Genomic DNA, 20,762 nt, shown 5'->3' with positions numbered 1-20,762 from the left:
CCCTCATCCCTGGCAGTGACCGGAGCGGCAGTGGGCCTCCTGGAACTTCCTGCTCTGCCCCCGCCCCTTGTCCCCGCGGGCAGAGCAATGCCCCATGGGGCTTCCCCCCTCCGATGATGGCGGGTCCCTGGCTTTGCCCCCGCAACGCCCCCTGCCCCAAGATTTAATCATGAGAATTTTTAGTAAAAGTTATGGACAGGTCATGGGGCTGTGATTTTTATTTTTGTTTTTTGCCTGTGACCTGTCTGTTTTTACTAAAGATACTCATGATTAAATCATATCCTTAACCAAGAGCATTGCTCCAGCTTCCCCTGCAGGGCATGGGGGAAAGCACCAGGAGGGTTCATGTCCCTACTTAGCAGTGTGTCACTGTTGGGTGTTTTTCAGGGTGGCAACTGATCACAACACTGACAACACAACGGCCGTGCTACGAGAATGGCTGATAAATGTGCAGACCTTGTATCACTATGTGGAGTGGAGGCCGATGGAGGAGCCCAGGTGAGACCCTGCTTCAGAGACTGTTACCAGCACCTGGCTAAACTTGCCTGCCAATGAATCTGCATTCAGTGGGAAGAGAGACAGCTGCTCAGGTTTATTGATTTCCTTAGTAAAAGGGTAAATTAAAAGGTTGAATACTTGGTTAAAGGTTAACTTCTGTCACGGGGTAGGCATTGGAAAGGACCTAACTGAGCCCTGTGAAAGACTGCCCCAGGTCCAGGGAGCAGATAGGGTTTGATGATAATCCTTGTTTCTCTGGGGCATGTGATTTTGTTAAGTTTCATCTTAGCCCCACTGAACTCTCAAAGTGAGGATGTGTAAATGACTGAACCCTCTTTCCCCCCCAGCAAGTGCCCTGGCTCCCTTCTAACCACTGGCTTCCTTCCCACCAATGACCTCACAGACATGCACTCAGATAGTGAGACGGGGTGCCAGGGATGGGAGGATGGTTGATGCAGCGTTTGCTCCAGATAGGAAAGTCAAGCTGCCCCATCTTGCAACTGTCAGAAGCCCACCCTGGTCATACAGCCTTGCAGACCTGCCTGCAAATTACTGAACAGAGCCGGTCTCCAAGTGCCATCGAGACTCCCATGTAAATTCTTCAATATTCTCATTTTTTGAATATGTAAGAAACAAAAATTTGTTTTCCCTTTTCAAAATCTGCAGACACCAAGGAGACAGCATTAAATTCTGCCTTATTTGGTCTTGCTTGTTTTAGAGGATTCAGGATGCTTGTCACTTGGGAGTAGTGCACTGGAGAGCAGGTCAGGGCTCTGATAGAAGTCACTGTTTGTGGTGGGATTGGATTGGCTGCAGTTCTAGACAAGATTGTTCAGAGACGCTCATAAACTGGTGGGTCAGAGCAATTGACTCTGCTGCATCAATGATCTCCACTGAATATAGAGGATATTCTGTTAGCTCAGGGGTTTAATTGGGTCCATGGAGACCAACATGACGTGTCTGTATCAAATGCCTTCCCTTTTCTGTAGAGTCTCAGGGGCCTCCGTGACATTACTGAGCCGAAATCTTGCTGTTGTCTATGGAGAAGACTCCAAAACCAAGCAGGAGGTCTGTTAGTTCCTTGGCAGAGAAGGCCACTTGGATTGTGGTGTGGCTAAAGGGTGGGGCGGTGCGGCTTTTACAACTAGCTTGCCTTTCACCTCTCAGATTTGATACTTGTGCTGAGTTCATTCCAGCTATATATCCACATCATGTAACTTTTGGGAAGGGAAAGCAGTGAGGAGGGATGAACCCAGCTGGGACTTTAACTGAGGTTAATCCCTGGCAGGTCCTATCCGGATGAGGAAGGCCTGAAGCACTGGTCAAATTCTCGCTATGAGCACGTGATGAAGCTCAGACAAGCAGCCTTGAAATCTGCCAGGGACATGTGGGCTGACTACATCTTGGTAAGAAAATCTCCCTGCCTTTGGTACTGTGGTGACAGATGCTATGTTTATGTCCAGTCATTTTCAGTTTTCAAACCAAATCCAAGCTCAGTTGTGCAGGTTTCTGTATGCTTCTCACCTGGGTTAATGCTGCTGATTAAACTAGCCTGGCCCTGCACACCAGAGCTGCATGAGTACAGGAATAGCCAGACAGCATCCCGGCAGGCCATGGCCCATTATCCATGAGCTTTGGTGTTCTGCTTTTGGCAGCAACCAATATATGGTGATAACCTAGTGGGTGGGAATAATCCATATGATGTCCTTGACTGGATCCCTGCAAGCACTCTGTGTCTCTCATCTGCATGAAGTTGGGCTCTGCTGGTGCCTCTGTTTGACCAATGAATTGCTATCAATACAGTAACTATGTTGATGACAGTGGCATGAAAATTAGTGTTTTCTAAATGTGTCTGCTGGCACTAGTTGCTCCTGCCTGCCTGGAGAAGTGGAAGCATCTTTTAAAATATTGCTGTTGTGAAGATGTTGTTCCAGACCAGGAGGGCTTGGAGGCTGTAACCTTCTTTAGTAGCTTTATGATCTAACTGGCTTAGGTATAAATGTAGCTAATGTACATATAAATGTCTGTCACAGCTATCTTTGGGTTTCTCATATCTAAACAGGAAGGACTGTAGTTGAATTTAAGGAACTTCTCCCTTGAGGATGAACTTCTTAAGACGGGTCTCTTTCTCTGTTTTGAATAGCAGCTGCCTTTAAGGGAATTTTGTGACTGGGCTTTAGGTAATAGAAATCCATTTGGACTCAAGTACTGCCTATGCTGTACTGGTGTGCTGGCATGGGATATTTTGTAGCTCAGCAGACCATGTGTTTCCGGGCTTGGCTGATGGATCCTGCCTCATTCAGCTCTGAGGATGAGGAACAGAAATGCCTGTGTTTATCAAAATGAAAGCAATAATATCTAGTTAGTGAGGAGCTCCTAGGGTTGTTAATAATAATATAATATATGGAGATACACTTATCTCATAGAACTAGAAAGGACCCCAAAAGGTCATGGAGTCCAGCCCCCTGCCTTCACTAGCAGGGCCAAGTACTGATTTTGCCCCAGATCCCTAAGTGGCCCCCTCAAGGATTGAACTCACAACCTTGGGTTTAGCAGGCCAATGCTCCCCCCCCCCCCCGGACATCCTGAGAGTATCTTTAGGAGTAGTTGGAAAGCATTCACAGGGTTTACACAGGAATGGCTCGGGGTGGAACACACCAGGCTGACACAGGGACTGGACTGGCTGCATTAGAATTGACTGTGCTTGTTGTCTCTTTGCTGTTTGCAGTTTGTGGATGCAGATAATATCCTAACAAACCCAGACACCCTGGTCCTGCTGATGGCAGAGAACAAGACTGTAGTGGCGCCCATGTTGGACTCTCGTGCTGCCTATTCTAACTTCTGGTGTGGAATGACTTCGCAGGTAGGAGGAGGCCTGGGGTTCTGTCATATGTTCCTCCTCCAGTCCCTCTGTAGACCAGTACTTTGCACACAGGATCCATTGCATGCATGAGTAGCTCCCAGATGCCCCCTCTCATAAGAGCTCTTGCAAGACTCTCCTTTTTCCCTTTTTAGGGTTATTACAAACGTACTCCTGCCTACATTCCCATTCGAAAACGAGATCGCCGTGGCTGCTTTGCTGTCCCCATGGTGCACTCCACTTTCCTGATTGACCTGCGGAAAGAGGCCTCCCGGGACCTTGTCTTCTACCCACCACACCCAGATTACACCTGGTCTTTTGATGACATCATTGTCTTTGCATTTGCCTGCAAGCAGGCAGGTGAGTTAATGGATATTGCTGCTCATGCACTTCTTGCTAGCATAGGCTGGGTGTGTAGCTCTGCTCTGGATTGAGAGATGAGGAGCCTGCAGCCATCCTTTTCTGAAAGTGGATTAGGTTGTCTGCTGTGTTGGTAAGGGGTTGTCTTGGGCCCAACAAGGGATAAGATATTAACAAAACCCTTGTTTACTGTTGCAGCGCTCAATAGTTCAGTTAGGCATGGTTTGGGGGTCTCCTATCAAGTAATTGCTATGACTCCTATTGTTGTAACACTCACCGTTATAAAATCTTTTTAACCATTTAAAGTCACAGAAAAAGAAGAAAAAACAATTAAAGGATTTGAAATATATTGCATTAACTCAGGCTTTCATTTTAATAGCTTTCCTTATTCCTGTCTCCTAACTGGAAGGGACCCTGAAAGGTCATTGAGTCGAGTCCAGCCCCCTGCCTTCACTAGCAGGACCAAGTACTGATTTTGCCCCAGATCCCTAAGTGGCCCCCTCAAGGATTAAACTCGCAACCCTGGGTTTAGCAGGCCAATGCTCAAACCACTGAGCTATCCCTCCCCCCTAGTTGTATAGAGTATTTTATGGGGGGGAACACCAGCTTTACAGTCTTTTAGATGGTATTAGCTGCCCTCTTGTGGGGAGATGAGAGAAAGTTAGTTTAGATGGTCTGGAGCTGCTGCTGCTGTTTAAAGTCCTGTTTCCTTTAATACCAAACAAGATAAATGCACACAAATGGAAAGAGAGAAAGATAGAAAATGCAGCATCTGTCTCTGCTAGGTTTTGTGAGGGTTTTGTTTTTGGCTTGCAACCTTGCTGCTTGGAATCTATAGGACCAGTATATGATCTTATCAGCTACTCTGAGACATGGCAAACTTTTACCAGTGTTGGTCGGTCTGTTTAAAGAATTGCTTTTTGTTGCTTCTCCTGTCAAACCAGTGTGCAAATGTGGAGTTGTCTTGGCCAGCTAAATCCTGACTCATTAGGCCAAAGGCAAAAAGAGAAATTAGAAACAGGAGAAATAAGGCCAGGAAGGAAAATGACATGAGGGAGGAACCATAGCTGGAACCCAACGCTCAGTTCTCAGGCATTCAAGGTTTAGGCAAAGCCGATGGAGGGGATGATGTCATTTAGTTCCCTTTCTCTGGCCTGGTCACAACATCTTTCAGGATCAAGATGACAAAGGCCCAATGGTGTCATGGTGGATCCCAGGGTTCCAGGAAATGATAGGGGAGCCGCAACCATGATGGTGAAGCTTGCTCCTCCCTGTCTCCCTGATCTTTTAGTGCCATAGTGAATAAGCAATGTTCAAAAAGGAATGGAGACATCATTCCATGCAACAGTAACCAGGAAAACCCATTTAAGCGATTTCAACTACAAACATTTCCTTTCCCAACTCAAACCAACCTGTGACTTTAGCACAGCTCTTCCAGCTTAACAATCCAGGAGTGTCAGTCTTTGTCTTGTACTTGTATAAACAATTGTATATAATGGGCTGGGTTCGCATTTTTGTACAGGCCACTGCACAATATGCCTCTGCAATGCAGTTGTCTCATGCAGGCCACGTGATGTCTTATTGGGCTGACTTACGAAGCCAGGGACATGGGTGCCTTATGCAGTCCCATGATGTGGGCTGGGTTTGCCACTGATTGGGTTTTGAGCAGCATTTAGCTCACTCTGTGTGTTAATTTCAGAGGTCCAGATGTTTGTATGCAACAAAGAGGTTTATGGCTTCCTGCCGGTGCCACTGAGAGCCCACAGCACCATGCGGGATGAGATGGAAAGCTTCATGCATGTGCAGCTGGAGATAATGGGTAAGTGCTGGATGCCAATAGAAACAGAACATTCATAGGCTTGGACTGAGAATTGCTTAGACAGTTTTCCTTCTTACTTCTGACATTCTGAATTTGGGACCTGTCTCTGTCCTGGGGATTCAGCAGCATCTGCCTCAAAGCTGGTGGTTGGATGGAAGGAGGAAAATGTATTGAGGAATTGTTAAAGCAGGATGGCTAGAATGGTAGTTTCTATGGAAGCTCTACCTCAAATGATTCCACAGTTCTCTTGGCCATGTTGGAGCTGCTTGTGTCTGCTACAGGTAGTGAGGTGTCTTGCCTGTTGACATCTGAGTAAATTGTTCAGCTGCTGTGGTTGCTGTTTGTACCACTTAAAAACAGAGAGCGTTTCTTCCTGACTTGACTGTGTTGCTTTTTCCACTAACCTTTAGGGCCCCTCGTCTCCTGTGACTGCAGCGTGCCACACAGGCCTCTTTCAGTTTTCCCCCCTCTCTTGGTGTCTGCAGGGCCTGTATGGCAGTGCCCATCCACCCTGTTGTGTGTGGAGTAATCTGAATTCTGGGGTGTACAGTATAGAGAGTTTGTAGGACTCCATGTTTTCTTCCCCTGGGTACATTCCTGGGTACAGTTCACAGTATCTCTTTATATTTGGTCCTGGCTGCACAGAGATTCTTTTACTAAAGTTAAGTATCTGACCTCTCCCTATCAACACTTAAAGGGACGGGGACTGATTCCTAGCCATTTAAATACACATCTCTGTAAATTTGAGTAATGCAAGAGGGAGAGCCCAGGTCACAGGATAACTGTTTTAAAATAGTTTTATTTATCTGAGAATTTGATGCCAGAGGTTTATTCCTCTGATTTATTTTTTTTCCTTGGCTGCACACAGAGCATGGCTTCAGCTGCACAAACTTGCATTCTCCTTGTCTTTAGAGACAGAATATTTCTGTAAATGCAGCTCTAGACAGCGGTTTCCTGTTCAAATCTGCCTGCAAACGTTCTCTAATTAATTGGTTAAATACTCTTCGCTCACTCCTTGAGACTGGAGAATCTCCTTCAAACAAGAGGAAAAACCTGAAGTAAATAATAAATGAGAAGCAGTATGTCAGTCAACAGGACTAATAAGCATAAACATCCATGTCAGGCACTTGTGGGGCACTGGCCAAAGGCTAGCAGCGAGAAGGGATGTAGGAGATCAGTCGTGGAATAGAAAATTAGAGGATCCTTTTCTTTCTCAAGCCCCAGTGGATTGTTCGTACCTGGTTACTCCGTGGTGGTTTGTTTGGAGGGCTATTCCTAGTGTGGTGGTAGCTGTGCCCCATTTGGGGTTGTGGCGGCTAAGAGAGGTCCCTTGGCCTTATGTCTGGAAGATTAATGTCTTACAGAAACCCATTCACATTCCATTTCTTGGTTTTCCCTTAGTGAAGAACCCTCCAGTGGAACCTTCACAATACCTGTCCGTCCTGCCAAAGGTCCCTGACAAGATGGGCTTTGATGAGGTGAGTCAGGACTCTGCTCCATATAGGCACATTACTGAGATGATGAATAGTGTTTAGTTTGCACAAGCTGAGCCTACGGGCTTCCTCCTGTGGTCACCTCAGACTCTCTAATGCCTGAGCTGCATTGCTAGGTCTTAATAAAGCACAGGGTAACTCTTCCCTTGGGTTCAGTGCAGGATGCATCAAGGTTGCAGTTGAGTTCTTGCCTCCCTGGTGTGGTAGGGACCTCCCTGCACATTCATGGCCATGGATTTTATTTCCTCAGGTTTTCATGATTAACTTAAAGCACAGGGCAGATCGACGAGAGCGAATGCTGCGGACGCTGTACGAACAGCAGATCGACTGCAAAATCATTGAGGCTGTGGATGGAAAGTGAGTGCATCCAGAGAACACGCATGTGCCCAGTCCAACACCTGATAATAAGGAACCGGGATATTCCAATGGGGAAGAGCTGATGCTGTCTCTTAGAGATGCAGGGAAGCAGGGCAACTCCCTTGCTTGATGGAGGGGAGGAGGAGGAGCCAGACGCTCTGGGTGTCAGTGCTTCCCAGTCACTTCATAAAGTTCTCTGCTGTAGGAAGCCCCTTATGGATTATAAGGCTTTGTCTTCCTTGCTTTTGTCATCCCACCCTGTCAATGGACAAAGAGGCTGCTGAGTGAATAGCCTGTATAGTTCCTCTAATAATGTCTTCCCTGCATGTGCACACAAGGCTCTTCAGGGTGAGGAAACAAGATAATGGCTGTGTAGTGCCTGGAGCTGTTGCCAGAATAGCTGTTATAATGACCTAAATTGCCTGCATTCTTTATAAACTGGCTATGAAAATGAGTAATCCTAGGATCTTCTGTTCTGTTTTCCATCATCTCTTCCCAAGAGAGAGGCTTAAAATAAAGTGACCTGGAGATTTCTTGGGGAGAGAAGCTGCATTTATGAGCATTAGCAGAGACTCCAAAGCCAGCTGCTGCTCTGTGCTGACGGAGGCATTAACCACATTGTGCTTGTTGCAGAGCCATGAATAGCAGTGAGGTGGAAGCCATGGGGATTCAGATGCTGCCAGGATATAAGGATCCATACCATGGCCGTCCACTGACCAAAGGGGAGCTGGGCTGCTTCCTAAGTCACTATAAGATCTGGAAGGAGGTGAGAGAGTCTGCATACTCAGGAGAGCTCCAGGGATCTTGGTGCTTCTGACCCCTTCAGGACACTTGTTCTGTTTGGGTGTGATAGCCAAGTCAGGACCTTTTCAATTTGTGCTCCTGCCATGGTTCTACCATTTCCAGCATTCCCACTGCTCTTGGCAGGGTTTGCAGTTGCACAAAGAATAAGCAGGGACATATGATCTTGTGGGGGGGAAGGGTGTTATGCTCAGGACCATCCAGAGACTTGCATCGTCCCTGCACTGAGCAGGAATTCACATGCTGACACTGTTGTTTTAGCTGGGTGAGAGGAGTGTGTAGGTAGCAGGGTGGTGCCCTCCTCTGGTTTTTTTGGTTATTGTGTGAGCCATAATGGGTATATTTATACACAGCAGGTTGGGAGCAGTCTTGCAGATCTCATGATTAAGGATAAGGTTGTCATGGAGGCCACGGATTCCGTGACTTTCAGAGATCACCATGACATTTTCCTCTACAGCCACTGTGAGTGGCGGGGGGCCCTGCAGCAGGGTTCAGACTCTCATCTCTTCTTCCCCCACCCCTGCGCTCAGGCTTCAGTCATCCCCTCGTCAGGCCTCCCCCCATTATTTTTAGTAAAAGTCAGACAGGCCACGGGCTTCCATGAATTTTTGTTTGTTGTCCATGACCTGTCCATGGCTTTTACTAAAAATAACTGACAAAATCTGAACCTTACTCATAATGCCTAGATGTGCCCTAGCGGTGGTAAAAGGGAATACACATGGAAGAGGTTGGGAGGCAAGAGAGAGCTAATTCCTCGGCACTAAAAGTCAATAGATACCAGTGCTGTGAAAGAAGGGGAGATAAATTACATGTCGTGGGGGGTGGGGTGAAGGAGGGGCAGGCATTTCAGGTTCTCTGACTTGGCTTCTGTTCTGCTAAATTGTTAGATTGTGGAGAGAGGGCTGGAGAAATCAGTTGTGTTCGAGGATGACCTGCGATTTGAAATATTCTTTAAACGACGGCTGATGAATCTGATGTATGACCTGGAAGAAGAGGGTCTGGATTGGGACTTGATGTAAGTGCAGAAGATCAGAAGGTTATACGGATGTTCTACTCAGCTTCCCTGGGCGCTTGTCTTTAATTATCTGTTTACCTCTGGCAGTACACTCGGTGTTGTACAATACATAAGTCCTGCCCCAAAGAGCTTGCAGTCTAAAAGAGAGAAGAGTAAGGGGACACTAGGAGATAACCTACCCTTTGATTATTATAAACTTGCTTTTTGTAGGCATTAGGAAGAAGTGGCTTTTTGAAAAGGATTTGAATAAGGAAAGGGTAGCTCACCCACTGATGACTACAAAAGATTTCTGTGCCGCAAACACAACTTCAGAGAGGACCATGTACTCTGTTAACCAGAAAGCGGATTTATTTTTATGCCAGAAGTTGCTGCCCTATGCTACAAGGGCACCTGCCACCTCTGCTCTCCACCTATGCTGACTGATTCCAGGCATGAATTTCATAGATTGGTTTTTTTTTTTTTTTTTTTAAGGCCAGCAGGGACTATTACAATCATCTAATGTGACCTCCTGCATAAAGCTGGCCAGAGAATTCCACCCGATCTTTCCTGCATGAGGCCCTAACTGCTGCTTGCAGCACTTCTCAAACTGTGGGTCGGGACCCCATTTTAATGGGGTTACCAGGGCTGTCTTAGACTTGCTGGGGTCCAGGGCCCAAGGGCTTCAGCCCTAGGCAGCAGGGCTAAGGTTACAGGTCCCATGTCTGGGGCTGAAGCCCTTGGACTTCGGCCCCCCAGCCTGGGGGAGTGGGGCTTTGGCTTTGCCCCCTTCTCTTTCCCCTCCCCCCCCTCCAGTGGTGTCGCTTGGATGGGCTCAGGCTTCAGTCCCCCTCCTGGGGTCCTATAGTAATTTTTGTTGTCAGAAGGGGGTCGCAGTGCAATGAAGTTTGAGAACCCCCGAGCTAGAGTGTGAGTCTCTTTCTAAAAGATAATCTTGTGCTGCTGTCTGTCTCCCCCAGTTACATTGGGAGGAAGCGAATGCAGGTGGAGCATCCAGAGAAGTCTGTGCCTCATGTGCGGAACCTGGTGGAGGCCGATTATTCCTACTGGACTCTAGCCTATGTGATGTCCCTGCAGGGTGCCCAGAAGCTGCTGGCAGCTGAGCCACTCTCCAAGATGTTACCTGTGGATGAATTTCTTCCTGTCATGTTTGATAAACACCCTGTGTGAGTCTGAACTGCATCCTCTGGGGCCTAGTGCTGGGGAAAGAAGGGTGTATCAGCCTATAGGGAGGGTGGGTGCATGGGTGAAGGGGATCCTGGAACATTGTGTTCTGAAGTGAGAAGCCTGTTGCAGGCAGAGCTTTGAACAAACACTCTTTGCTGCTGCTTCAGCAGTAGTCCGAGATGGAGTCTGTAGTCAGCTGCTGTAGCTGAACAGGGAAAAACCCCTGTGTTTTGAACTTGGCAGTGAAGCCTCACAGTAGTAGCATATGGAGTGGGTTTGAGACTACTACGGCATTTTCCTGCTTGTCACTGGAAGCAGCATGAGAGCTTGTTGTGAGAGGTTCTAACTAGAGCTGGTTGGGAAATGGTTTTTGTTCCTGTGACGGGTTGGACTCCTTGGGAAGCCACCTGATGTGCCTAGATACCACCGAGTCTACCTGTTCTGCCAGCATGGGCCCCCTTTAGTCTGTCTTGCTGAGCCAGGCGCTTAAAACCTCCTCTAACACACACAGGCAGGCACACGCCCAGCGGCAATCAGCTCTGGGAAGAATCAGCTTACAGGACTTGCTCCAGCACTCAGATGTCCACCTCCCTTGGAGCGCAGACCCAAAGATGTACTATGAAATTCGCCTCCACCCTCAGTGTGGAGAGAGATGTGCACACTTCTCCCCCTCCCCCCCATTAGAAATTACAGAAACTGGGTTTAATAGTCAACAAATGTTATTGCCTATAAAAGGCAGATTTTAAGTGGTAAAAGGGGTAACATACAGAGCAAAGCAGATTAAGCAAATGAAATAAAACACACAAACTAAGCTAGTTTCACTAAAGAAATTGGTTTCAAATAGTATTTCTCACGCTAGATATTGCTGTGGGCAGTTTGCAAAGCTTCTGTGGTTCAGAGTTCCAGTTACAGTCCTTTTCAGACTAGACCCCTGTCTCAGTCTGTCAGGGCCGGCCCACAACATTTTGGCACCTGAGGCGAGGAGCTCATGATGCCCCCATGTCCCCTCGCTTGGGCCAAAAGTTTGAAAGGTCTCAATTCTGCCTTCTTCTTGTTCTACTCGTAGCAGAGCAGTAGCATGAGACCTATCCCAATAAAGGAGAACTAACAACTTAAAATGCCTTGTTCAAAAATTTTAAGTAACACTTAATTTTCAAACGCCTGAACAGCAAATGTAACTTTTCTTGTCTGCATAGTAAACACTGGCATTTTTATCTGTTTGAATAATCAAAGTGGTGCTTTCCGTGCCTTCTTGGTTGCCAAGATTTGAACTGCATCCTGAAGGTCCACAGTCTGGGCCAGCTCATGTTCTATTGAGATGGTTGCAAGGCCGACCAGCCTCTCCTGTGTCATTGTGGAGCGTAGATGTGTTTTAATTAACTTCAGCTTGGAGAAGCTGCGTTCTCCACTGGCAACTGTTACAGGAAGTGTTAGAAGTATGCGCAGAGCAAAAAAAAGCATTTGGAAAGAGGGTGGTCATCTTATTTGTGCACATACATTCCAGATCAGCCTTTGGAGTTGATCCTGCTGAAATGTATCTTGAAAAGGCTTTCAGTTCATCACCTAAATCACTCGCATTAATATCACGCATGTCATCATGTGTCAACACTGTCTCTAGTGCCCTGCATTGCTGGTGTAGGTCTTTTTCAGGTATAGTGAGGAGTTTTGGAATATCGTATACAACATCCCAAATATACTGCTGTGTTCCTTGAGTTGCATGAAACGTTCTTCAACTGACTGTATTGCACAGTCTAGCACCTGGTAAAAGAATTCAACTTTGAACTGTTGCTTGGGGTCTCTTATGGGATTATCCTGTGCCTCGTAATCAAAATGTCGTCTTCTTCAGTGACTCTTGTATTCTTAAATTGGTGGGAAAATAGCTTCAGTGTGAAGTTTCTCTGCCAACTTCTGTGCACTCTTCAGAATGTTTTGAAATCCCTCATCTGACTGGTAAGACTGTAGGTATGACTTTGCTTTGTCCAGTTGTTCCATTGCTCCAAATATATCAAGGTCAACACCTTGGAGTCTCTTGCTTACAACATTTATTTCAAACAGTATGTCATGCCACAACACTAAGCCACACAGAAATTTGACGTTATGTATGTTTCTGGTGATACCATTTCCCTCTGCCACTGTTCTCCCACAAACAGTTCCTGTCATAGCTTTATCCTCCATAATGGCAACTATGGCATCATCTATCTTCCCAATTTTGGTGTTTGATAAGCTTTATCGTCTCCACTCGACTTTCCCATCATGTGGCACTCAGTGGTTTCAGTGTCAGAGAGGATGTTCCCAGATGTTTCTTCAAAATTTGCCATTGATGAGTTGATGCAGAGAAAAATACATAGATGCTTTAAATTACATTAAAATATTCAGCAGCCTCCCTAGAAGCTGATGCTGCATCACTGACCACCAAGCTCAATGAATGAGAACTGCATGGGACAAAAAAAGCTTGAGGGTTTAACTCTCGGTTCCGTGTCTGCACTCCTCTGTTCTTTTTTTTTTTTTTTTTTTTTTTCTTTCATGCTGGCACCATTATTGTAGCCCTGACCTCTCATGTCAGCTATCGCAATTCCTGTATCTTCCAGTTTTTTAAGAAGCATTACAGGAGGATGACAAATCTATCATCAATGTCAAAAAATTCTAGAAAATGCTCTCTGATGGTAACCATTGCAGGAACATTTTCACTAGGTTCTGTTTTTACAAAACACACCATTAAAGTAATTTGTTCCGTATGGCTGATGTCAGGTGTGCAGTCCAGAATAACAGAGTAATATCTTGCTGACTTCAGATCTGCCACAATCTTCTGTTTGACTTTTGTTTTCAGTAACTGTATGATCTCATTTTGAATTTGTTTTTCCAAGGTAGTGGTGTGTGTACATTTCTTGGGTGGTGACTCTTCTTAGATGCTCCTGGAGTACAGCATCCAACTCAGCCATCAGCTCCACAATTTTAAGGAAGTTTCTATTGTTTGGCACATACGGTTGATCTGAAGTGCCACGCAGTGCTAAGTTTTGGGTAGCAAACATTCTCACAATGGCAGTGAGGCTTTTCAGAACACTTTGCCAGTAAAGAGACTCTGATGCAATCTTCTCTTGATGCTTATCATCTATGGTGGCCTTTAACCTTAGTCTCATCTCAAGCTCTTTCCACCTATGCAATGCTCTCTGGTGATTTGCTTCCTTCTCCTGGCATGCCAGATTTCTAGCCAGATTTTTCCAGTCCTTAGAACCCAATGTGGCTGGAACATCAGACTGGAAGAGTTTGCAACCAAAACAGTATGCAGCATTCTGGGTTTTTGAGTACATAAGCCATGGCCTCTCCACTTTGTCACCACTGGGGATTTCATGCCAGTAATATGTTGGATGGAAACTTCTATTTTCATTGTCTTTGGCAAATATGAAGTTTTTCACTTGCTGTGGCCCATTCAGTACAAGGAAGTCCCTCAGGCTACTTCTCAAGTGGGTCCACAGTCATGGATCATCTAGACTTAAGGAACTAAACTCAGCAGCAGCTGTTTCTTGCACCTCCATCACACTCTTCTCTGATCTACACTTTTCTTCAGGAATGTGCATGGTTACATCCATTTGAGATGGAGATATGGATGCTGCAGTAGCTGCCAGGTCACCTGCACTCTGACTAACTGGAAGATCAGGCATCTCCTCACCACTCACATCCTCACTGGGGCCGGAAGGCTCACTGTGAACATTTGTGTCTATGTATCTCAGGAGAGCTCCTTCCTGCTTAGATAGAAAAGCTTCCTTTGCTTTCTTTTTTCTGAATGCTGCCCCAGAGGGGCATTTTCTTCTTTCACTCATGACTGCTGTTCTGTGCCAGCTATAGTGGCTGTCAACACTCAGTTGAAGGGGACAAATAAGCAGGCTGGTTGCAGGGCCTGAGTGAGGGAAGTTATCAGTGTCTTAAGGGCCTACCTGGCTCCTACTACTTCAGTTGACTGCCTGTTCTCCTCAAGTGGGTTCAGGGAAGCAGCAGGAAACAGGAAGCTCCCTGAGAAGCTGGTGTTAATCAGTCCAGGCTCCTGGGGGTGCTAGAGAGGTACACAAGAGGTGGCTTCTCCTCTCTCTCCCTGCAGTTCCTGCTGCTTTCTGTTATTCCCTCTCACCTTTTCTCCTGCCCACCTGTTATATCTCTTGTGCCCTCCTTCCTCCAGCATAGCACTCCACCATCTCTGTACGTCTCGAGCAGAGAGAGTACATATGCACCAGCAGCAGACACAACTTTCTACACTCTGAGGTCCTAGTGGCGTGCGCCCCCCCCCCCCCCCCCAAGTCTGGCACCTGAGGCAGCCACCTCAGTTGGCCTCAAGCCCTGCAGTCTGGACTTCCACCTTGCCTTCCCTTTTGCAGTCTTTCTTCTTGGGCAGACAGGCCATGAAGGGGGGAGGAAGCCAAACTTGACCCCCCTTCCCTTACAGTGGAAAATTACAAGAAGTCCCAGATAATGTTTAGTATCCGGTGACAAGACTCCCACAGCGTCCATGAGTCAGTGACCGTATGGAGCATCCACAGGAAGGCCAAGCTTTTCACAGATCATTGTCCTCGCTGATGGGCCATCCGCCCTGTCTGGCTTTTCTATTGTTGTACCTGAAGTGTTAGCAGTGGGAGTCACCCAAAGTAGCATAATTGAAATACAAATACATAGTCAATATTCCTAAGATCAGATACAAAAATGATACAGGCACACAAATAGGATAATCACATTCAGTAAATCATAACCTTTCCAATGATATCTCACATGAGCCCTCTGAAATAAAGTATATCTGTTATGTCATTCATATGATAAGCATAATTTCATAAAGAATATGGAATGACACATCACAGTTCCTATGAAAAATTTGAATGAAAACTAACATTTTTCCAGGGCTGTCGCGCAATTAAAAAAATTAATAAATTACAATGTTATTCTATTGTTAAGTGTGATTAATCGTGATTAATTTTTTTGTGAATCGCATGAGTTAACAGTGATTAATTGACAGCCCTACATTTTTCTTAATTTTTTTTTAAGCTTTTTGATTTTTTTTTTTTTTTTCATTGAACAACCAGAAATGTTTGTCTTCAGCACCCATGGGGTTTTTTGATGAATACCTGAGAAACTTGGGTGAAATCAGACACTTCCTGCAGAATTTTCTGTTTTGACAAAAAAGCCATTAGGAGTTCCTTCACAGCAAAGGCACGAGCCTGCTGTAGCCCCATCACTGTTGACTGGTTTGATCACTGTACTGGAATTTCTGTGAAGGGACTTGCAGTCCAGTCTGCTCCTTGATATAGCTTCTAAAATCTGCCACTTTACTGAGACTCAAGTGGGCCACCCAGCCCTGTCAGTGAGAGCTGACATCACACCTTCAGACCATCTTCAGCAACGCTGCCTGGTTCAAGCAGTGTTTTTCCTGACTGTCCTAAGCTCATTCCCACATAGCAGTAGTAACAAGCTGGCTTCTGGCTTTTGTAGCCTAGTTGTGCCCCAGGAGGCTGAGATCTGGTTGGAGCTACTTGGGTGGGGGTTGTAGAGGGCTCTAAAACACTCATTTCTTAGGAATTGTTGGTGCTGCCATGTTTTTCCACAGCTGCTGTTCTTTTAGGGAAAGACAAACATTTCTGGACGATGAATGTCCCTCTCTCGGGAGCAGACTGGAAGGGTTGTGGGTTAGAAGATTAAGTAAGTTGATGTGCGGTTTGAATGCCGCAATGGGAGGATGAAGGGTGTCTGGAGTGAAGCAGGGTAAATGGAAGGATTAATGCACTGGTGTGGGAGGCTGAAGATGGATTGTAGGGTAAATGCAGAAGACGTGACATCCCCCTCCCCCTTTTTTTCCCTTTTCTGAACAGCTCTGAATATATGGAACATTTTGAAAACCGGAATTTGCTGGCCTTTTCAGTGGAACCACTGCTGGTTTACCCAACACATTACACCGGTGATGATGGTTACATCAGCGACACTGAGACCTCTGTGGTTTGGAATAATGAGAGTGTAAAAACTGACTGGGACCGTGCCAAATCCCAGAAAATGAAAGAACAGCAGGAGCTCAGCAAGGAGGCCAAGAACTCAGATGTGCTCCAATCACCTCTTGACAGTACAGCCCGGGATGAGCTATGACCAGAGCAGGCCCCTTCTATGAAATGGATGAAGGGACTGGATGTGATAAGGAAGGGAGGGTGTTGGAGTGGGGGTAGAAAGCAGGGAAAGGGCTATAGTAACATCCTTCCATGGGGATTACTGGAGTTTCGTTGTGTCCAAGAATATAATGGTAAAGTCACTTAGATGACAAAGCCATGAGGGTCATGGCTGAAGCCCCTCTGACTTCTGCTATTGCAGGATTCTATGAGAGAGAATGCTGGAGAAAGTCAGGTTTGCCATGTCCATCAATTCAGCCACTGCTCTGGTTCAGCACAGATCTTTACACAGTTGCTCGTTGTAGTGGAGAAGTTTTATTCTTTGGTTTAGGATATTGGTACTTGATAGGACATTGGTCTTCCTGCCTCTGTTGCCATGTGTGTATCTGTGCTAGGAATGTATCTCGTGACCAGGGATCCTAGTTTTCTCTGATTTTAAAATTCTCCAATTAAAAAAACATAATTGGGGGGAAAAACATGGATTTTTAAAATGAAACACTGACTGTTAGTTTCCCCAGCCACAATATATATACGTATCAGTTGAATACAATGTTTTATTCATCTATTTACAGTTGTAAAATGCTGGAATGATCCAGTCACAGGGTATTGTTTCTTTACTGTTGTCAAGGGCCCTGCTGTTTCAGCCTCTTTTTTCATTTCTTTTCAGTCAGTTTAGCTCTTTCCATGTGTTCTGCGATTGTCTGCCTTCAAATGTCATCTACAGCCTTGCTGCATACAGTACAGAACAGCAGGTTACCATCAACATTAAATTTGTCCTTACCAAATTTATGGGTGTTAAAAGTCACGTGTCTTTCGAGTGACTTTTAAAGTTTTCAGCATCTTTTTATAACTTTAATTACTCATGGGCGGAGGCTGTAGTGAAATTTAAGATGCATTAAAACACGACCCCCTATATGGCACTGAGTAACCTCTATACGCCGCAAGCAGTTTATTGGCGTATGTTTAGCTATGTGAATTTAAAGCGCATTCAAAAATCAACCACAGGAGGGGGAGGGTTGTGCACATTAAAAAAGTGACACTGGTACTTTCAGTAAAATTTAGTTGTTGTTGTTTTTTTCTCAATGTAAAAACTAAAGATTCTCTGTAAAAACACATTATGCATTTTTTTCCCTGGCAAATGGATTTCTGGGATCCCTAGTCATGACCCTTGAATGTTCTCTTGGGGAGGTGTCTGGGGAGGAGGGGTGAAATGCTGCCAGATCCTGCAGGTTCCTGCTAATGATGTGCCCTTATATAGGCTGAAGTCTTCTCTTTCTGTAAGACCAAAACTTTCCTATTTTTATAAAATCTTTGGCTATGACTTGAACTGTCTCTTGCTTCTTCACAAACAGCCCAGAGTGCTGGGGAAGGAGCTTGGCAAGAGCTGACTTCTTCAAGTACCAACTTATATTTTAATCTAGTGCTGGCTTTACAGCCCTGGAGAGTGAAGTCTTCTATTGATCAACTTGGCAGCAGTGTTACAAACTTTCTTGCACTGCATAACCCATGTACCTCAACCCTGACCTGGAGGAGCCCTAGAAATGAGTGGAGCCTGATTTCCCCATGGCCCTTTCACTCCATGGTTTCTGCTGAGGGAGGTGTGGTACTGGCAATTGCGTTGTGGGTCCCTGTCCTAGGAGCTGGAGTGAGAACACTGATTTTTCCCATAGACTACTAAATATATGGTGAGTGTTAGGGGCGCATTTGTATCTGTGACCAGAAGAGAGAGGTTATGAATCCTTGCTTGACATTTCCAGTACTGAACCAATCAGTTCCATCCTGAAGTGTAATTAGACCTACTTCTAGAACACTAAAAAGTGCCTCCATGTTCCAGGGCTTCTTCCTCTGTGCTGGCTTGAGGAATCCTCTAGGACAGGAGTTGTGCTGTCCTCTTAAAGGGAGAGAGTGGCTGCCTGCTTTCATGTGTATCCATTTTTCTTCTTTGGGGGGGACTTGAGTGATCCTTTAGCATTGCGATCGTCCAGTGAACCCACTGGTTGTTTAGCAGGCTTCATGCTTCTGATGTACTTAGCAAAAAAACTTTGCTATTACTTTTTGAGTCTTTGGCTAGCTGTTCTTCAAATTCTTTTTTGGCCTTCCTAATTATATTTTACACTTCATTTGCCAGACTTTATGCTCCTTTCTATTTTCCTCACTAGGATTTAACTTCCACTTTTTGCCTTTCACTGATTCTTTTACTTTGTTTAGCCACAGTGGCATTTTTTTTTTGTTCTCTTATTATGTTTTTTAATTTGGGGTATACATTTAAGTTGAGCCTCTATTATGGTGTCTTTAAAAAGTTTCCATGCAGCTTGCAGGGATTTCACTTTTGGTGCTGTACCCTTTAATTTCTGTTTTAACTAGCCTCCTCATTTTTGTGTAGTTCCCCTTTCTGAAATTAAATGCTACAGTGTTGGGCTGCTGTGGTGTTTTTCCTGCCACAGGGATGTTAAATTTAATTTATATTATGGTCACTATTACCAAACGGTCTAGCTATATTCACCTCTTGGACCAGATCCTGTACTCCACTTAATTCTAAATCAAGAATTGCCTCTTCCCTTGTTGGTTCCAGGACTAGCTGCTCCAAGAAGCAGTCATTTAAGGTGTCAAGAAACTTTATCGCTGCTTCCCGTCCTGAGGTGACATGTACCCAGTCAATGTGGGGATAGTTGAAATCCCCCATTATTATTGATGTTTTTGTTTTAATAGCCTCTCTAATCTCCCTGAGCATTTCACAGTCACTATCACTACCCTGGTCAGGTGGCCAGTAATATATCCTTACTGCTATATTCTTATTATTAGAGCATGGAATTACTATCAATAGATATTCTATGGTACAGTTTGGTTCATTTAAGATTTTAACATCATTTGATTCTATGCTTTCTTTCACATATAGTGCCACTCCCCCACCAGCACGACCTGTTCTGTCCTTCCGATATATTTTGTACCGTGGTATTACTATGTCCCATTGATCATCCTCATTCTGAAGGGTTAGGGTTATGAGATACAGAGATGTGCACGCTTGTATAGCATGCATCCCACACACTGAGGAATATAGCCGTTGTGGGATATGATGGCTATGGACAGCGAGATTGTTGGCTCAGACCCCGTAGATGACCTTGGTGGCAGGTTTGGAAGATAAATGTTTAAGTCCACATTCCATAGAGATCCAGTGCACAAAAGGCCATATGCTTATACTGTTAAGCTGGCAGGCTATTGCATTCTGAACCAACTAGAGCTTTTTTCATAGTTAATTTCTACAGCCCAAAGCCTGGTTTGCTGTATTCGTCAAGCCTGGAGGTTATGCTGCAAATCAGTGTTGTGAAAGGAGTAAAAGGAATAGAGTACCTCCCAAGGCTGTGGGTTAGCTGTTGTGCAGCAGTATTTCTGAAGATTCATGGCTTCTTGTTTCACAAATAGTGGAAGAGTGTTTGCAAAGTCCGGTTACCACTGAAGTTTATGTTTATGCTGAATGACATAAATCCTAATGAAGTGTCTCCTTTGATTTACTGACAAAATCTTAATTAACGCAGAGTTATGGTTGCCTGGAGGTAGCTCGCCTCTTTCCAGAATGTCAAGTCCAGCAAAACCTCTGAAAATCAGGAAATACAGAGTTAATGCAATCTTAACTCTTCCTCCTTGAGCTGCCAATAGCCACTGGGAATTAGGGTTAGGGGTTACGGGTAGGGTTTAGGGTCAGGGTTAGAGTTGGGTTAAGGTTAGGTTTAGGGGTGAGGGGTTAGGGGTTAGGGGTTAGGATTAGGGGTGAGGGGTTAGACATGGGGTAGGGGTTAAGGGTTAGGGGGTAGGGTCAGGGTCGGGTTAGGGGTTTAGGGTTAGGTTAGGGTGCGGATGGGGGTTAGGGGTAGAATTAGGGGTTAGTGGTAGGGTGAGGGGGTTAGGGGTTAGGTTAGGGGTAGGGTTTAGGATTAGGTTAGGGTGGGGGTTAGGGGTAGGGTTTAGGGGTGGGGTTAGGGGGTAGGGTTTAGGTCAGGGTTAGGGTTTAGGGTTAGGGGTTAGGGTCAGGTTAGGGGTAGAGTTGGGGATGGGGTTGGGTTGGGGTTGGGAGGGGTTAGGGATGGGGTTGGGTTGGGGTTAGGGTGAGGGGTTAGGGGTAGGGTCAGGGGTTAGGGTAGGGTTGGAGTGCGGGTAGGGGTCAGGGTCAGGGCTAGGGTCGGTGTCAGGGTTAGGGTTTAGGGTGAGGGTTTAGTGGTTAGGGGTCAGGGGTAGGGGTTTAGGGGTTAGGGTTAAGGTTTAGGGTTAG

General features: G+C 45.6%; 1 protein-coding gene across 1 annotated transcript; it reads left to right on the top strand.

Moving 5' to 3' along the window:
• Positions 1–392: 392 nt before the first annotated feature.
• COLGALT1 (collagen beta(1-O)galactosyltransferase 1) lies at positions 393–17,819 on the top strand. The gene is made up of 11 exons (XM_034792642.1): positions 393–498; positions 1,787–1,904; positions 3,227–3,361; positions 3,514–3,718; positions 5,418–5,537; positions 6,939–7,015; positions 7,281–7,387; positions 8,021–8,153; positions 9,076–9,203; positions 10,160–10,366; positions 16,214–17,819. The coding sequence occupies exons 1-11, from the start codon at positions 485–487 to the stop codon at positions 16,479–16,481; spliced, it is 1,512 nt and encodes a 503-aa protein (XP_034648533.1). The 5' UTR covers positions 393–484; the 3' UTR covers positions 16,482–17,819.
• Positions 17,820–20,762: the final 2,943 nt, after the last annotated feature.

This window comes from Trachemys scripta, chromosome 16 (genome assembly GCF_013100865.1).
Source record: "Trachemys scripta elegans isolate TJP31775 chromosome 16, CAS_Tse_1.0, whole genome shotgun sequence".
Classification (NCBI taxonomy): Eukaryota; Metazoa; Chordata; order Testudines; family Emydidae; genus Trachemys; species Trachemys scripta.
Note: the sequence above shows the minus strand (reverse complement) of the source record. Positions and strands in the feature narration are given on the sequence as shown.

What these genes read in the sequence shown, in the direction of transcription:
- COLGALT1 (XM_034792642.1), top strand. An exon ending in TGTGGGCTGACTACATCTTG is followed by an intron (nt 1,905 to 3,226) that starts GTAAGAAAATCT and finishes TGCTGTTTGCAG; the next exon opens with TTTGTGGATGCAGATAATAT. An exon ending in ACAAGATGGGCTTTGATGAG is followed by an intron (nt 7,016 to 7,280) that starts GTGAGTCAGGAC and finishes TTATTTCCTCAG; the next exon opens with GTTTTCATGATTAACTTAAA.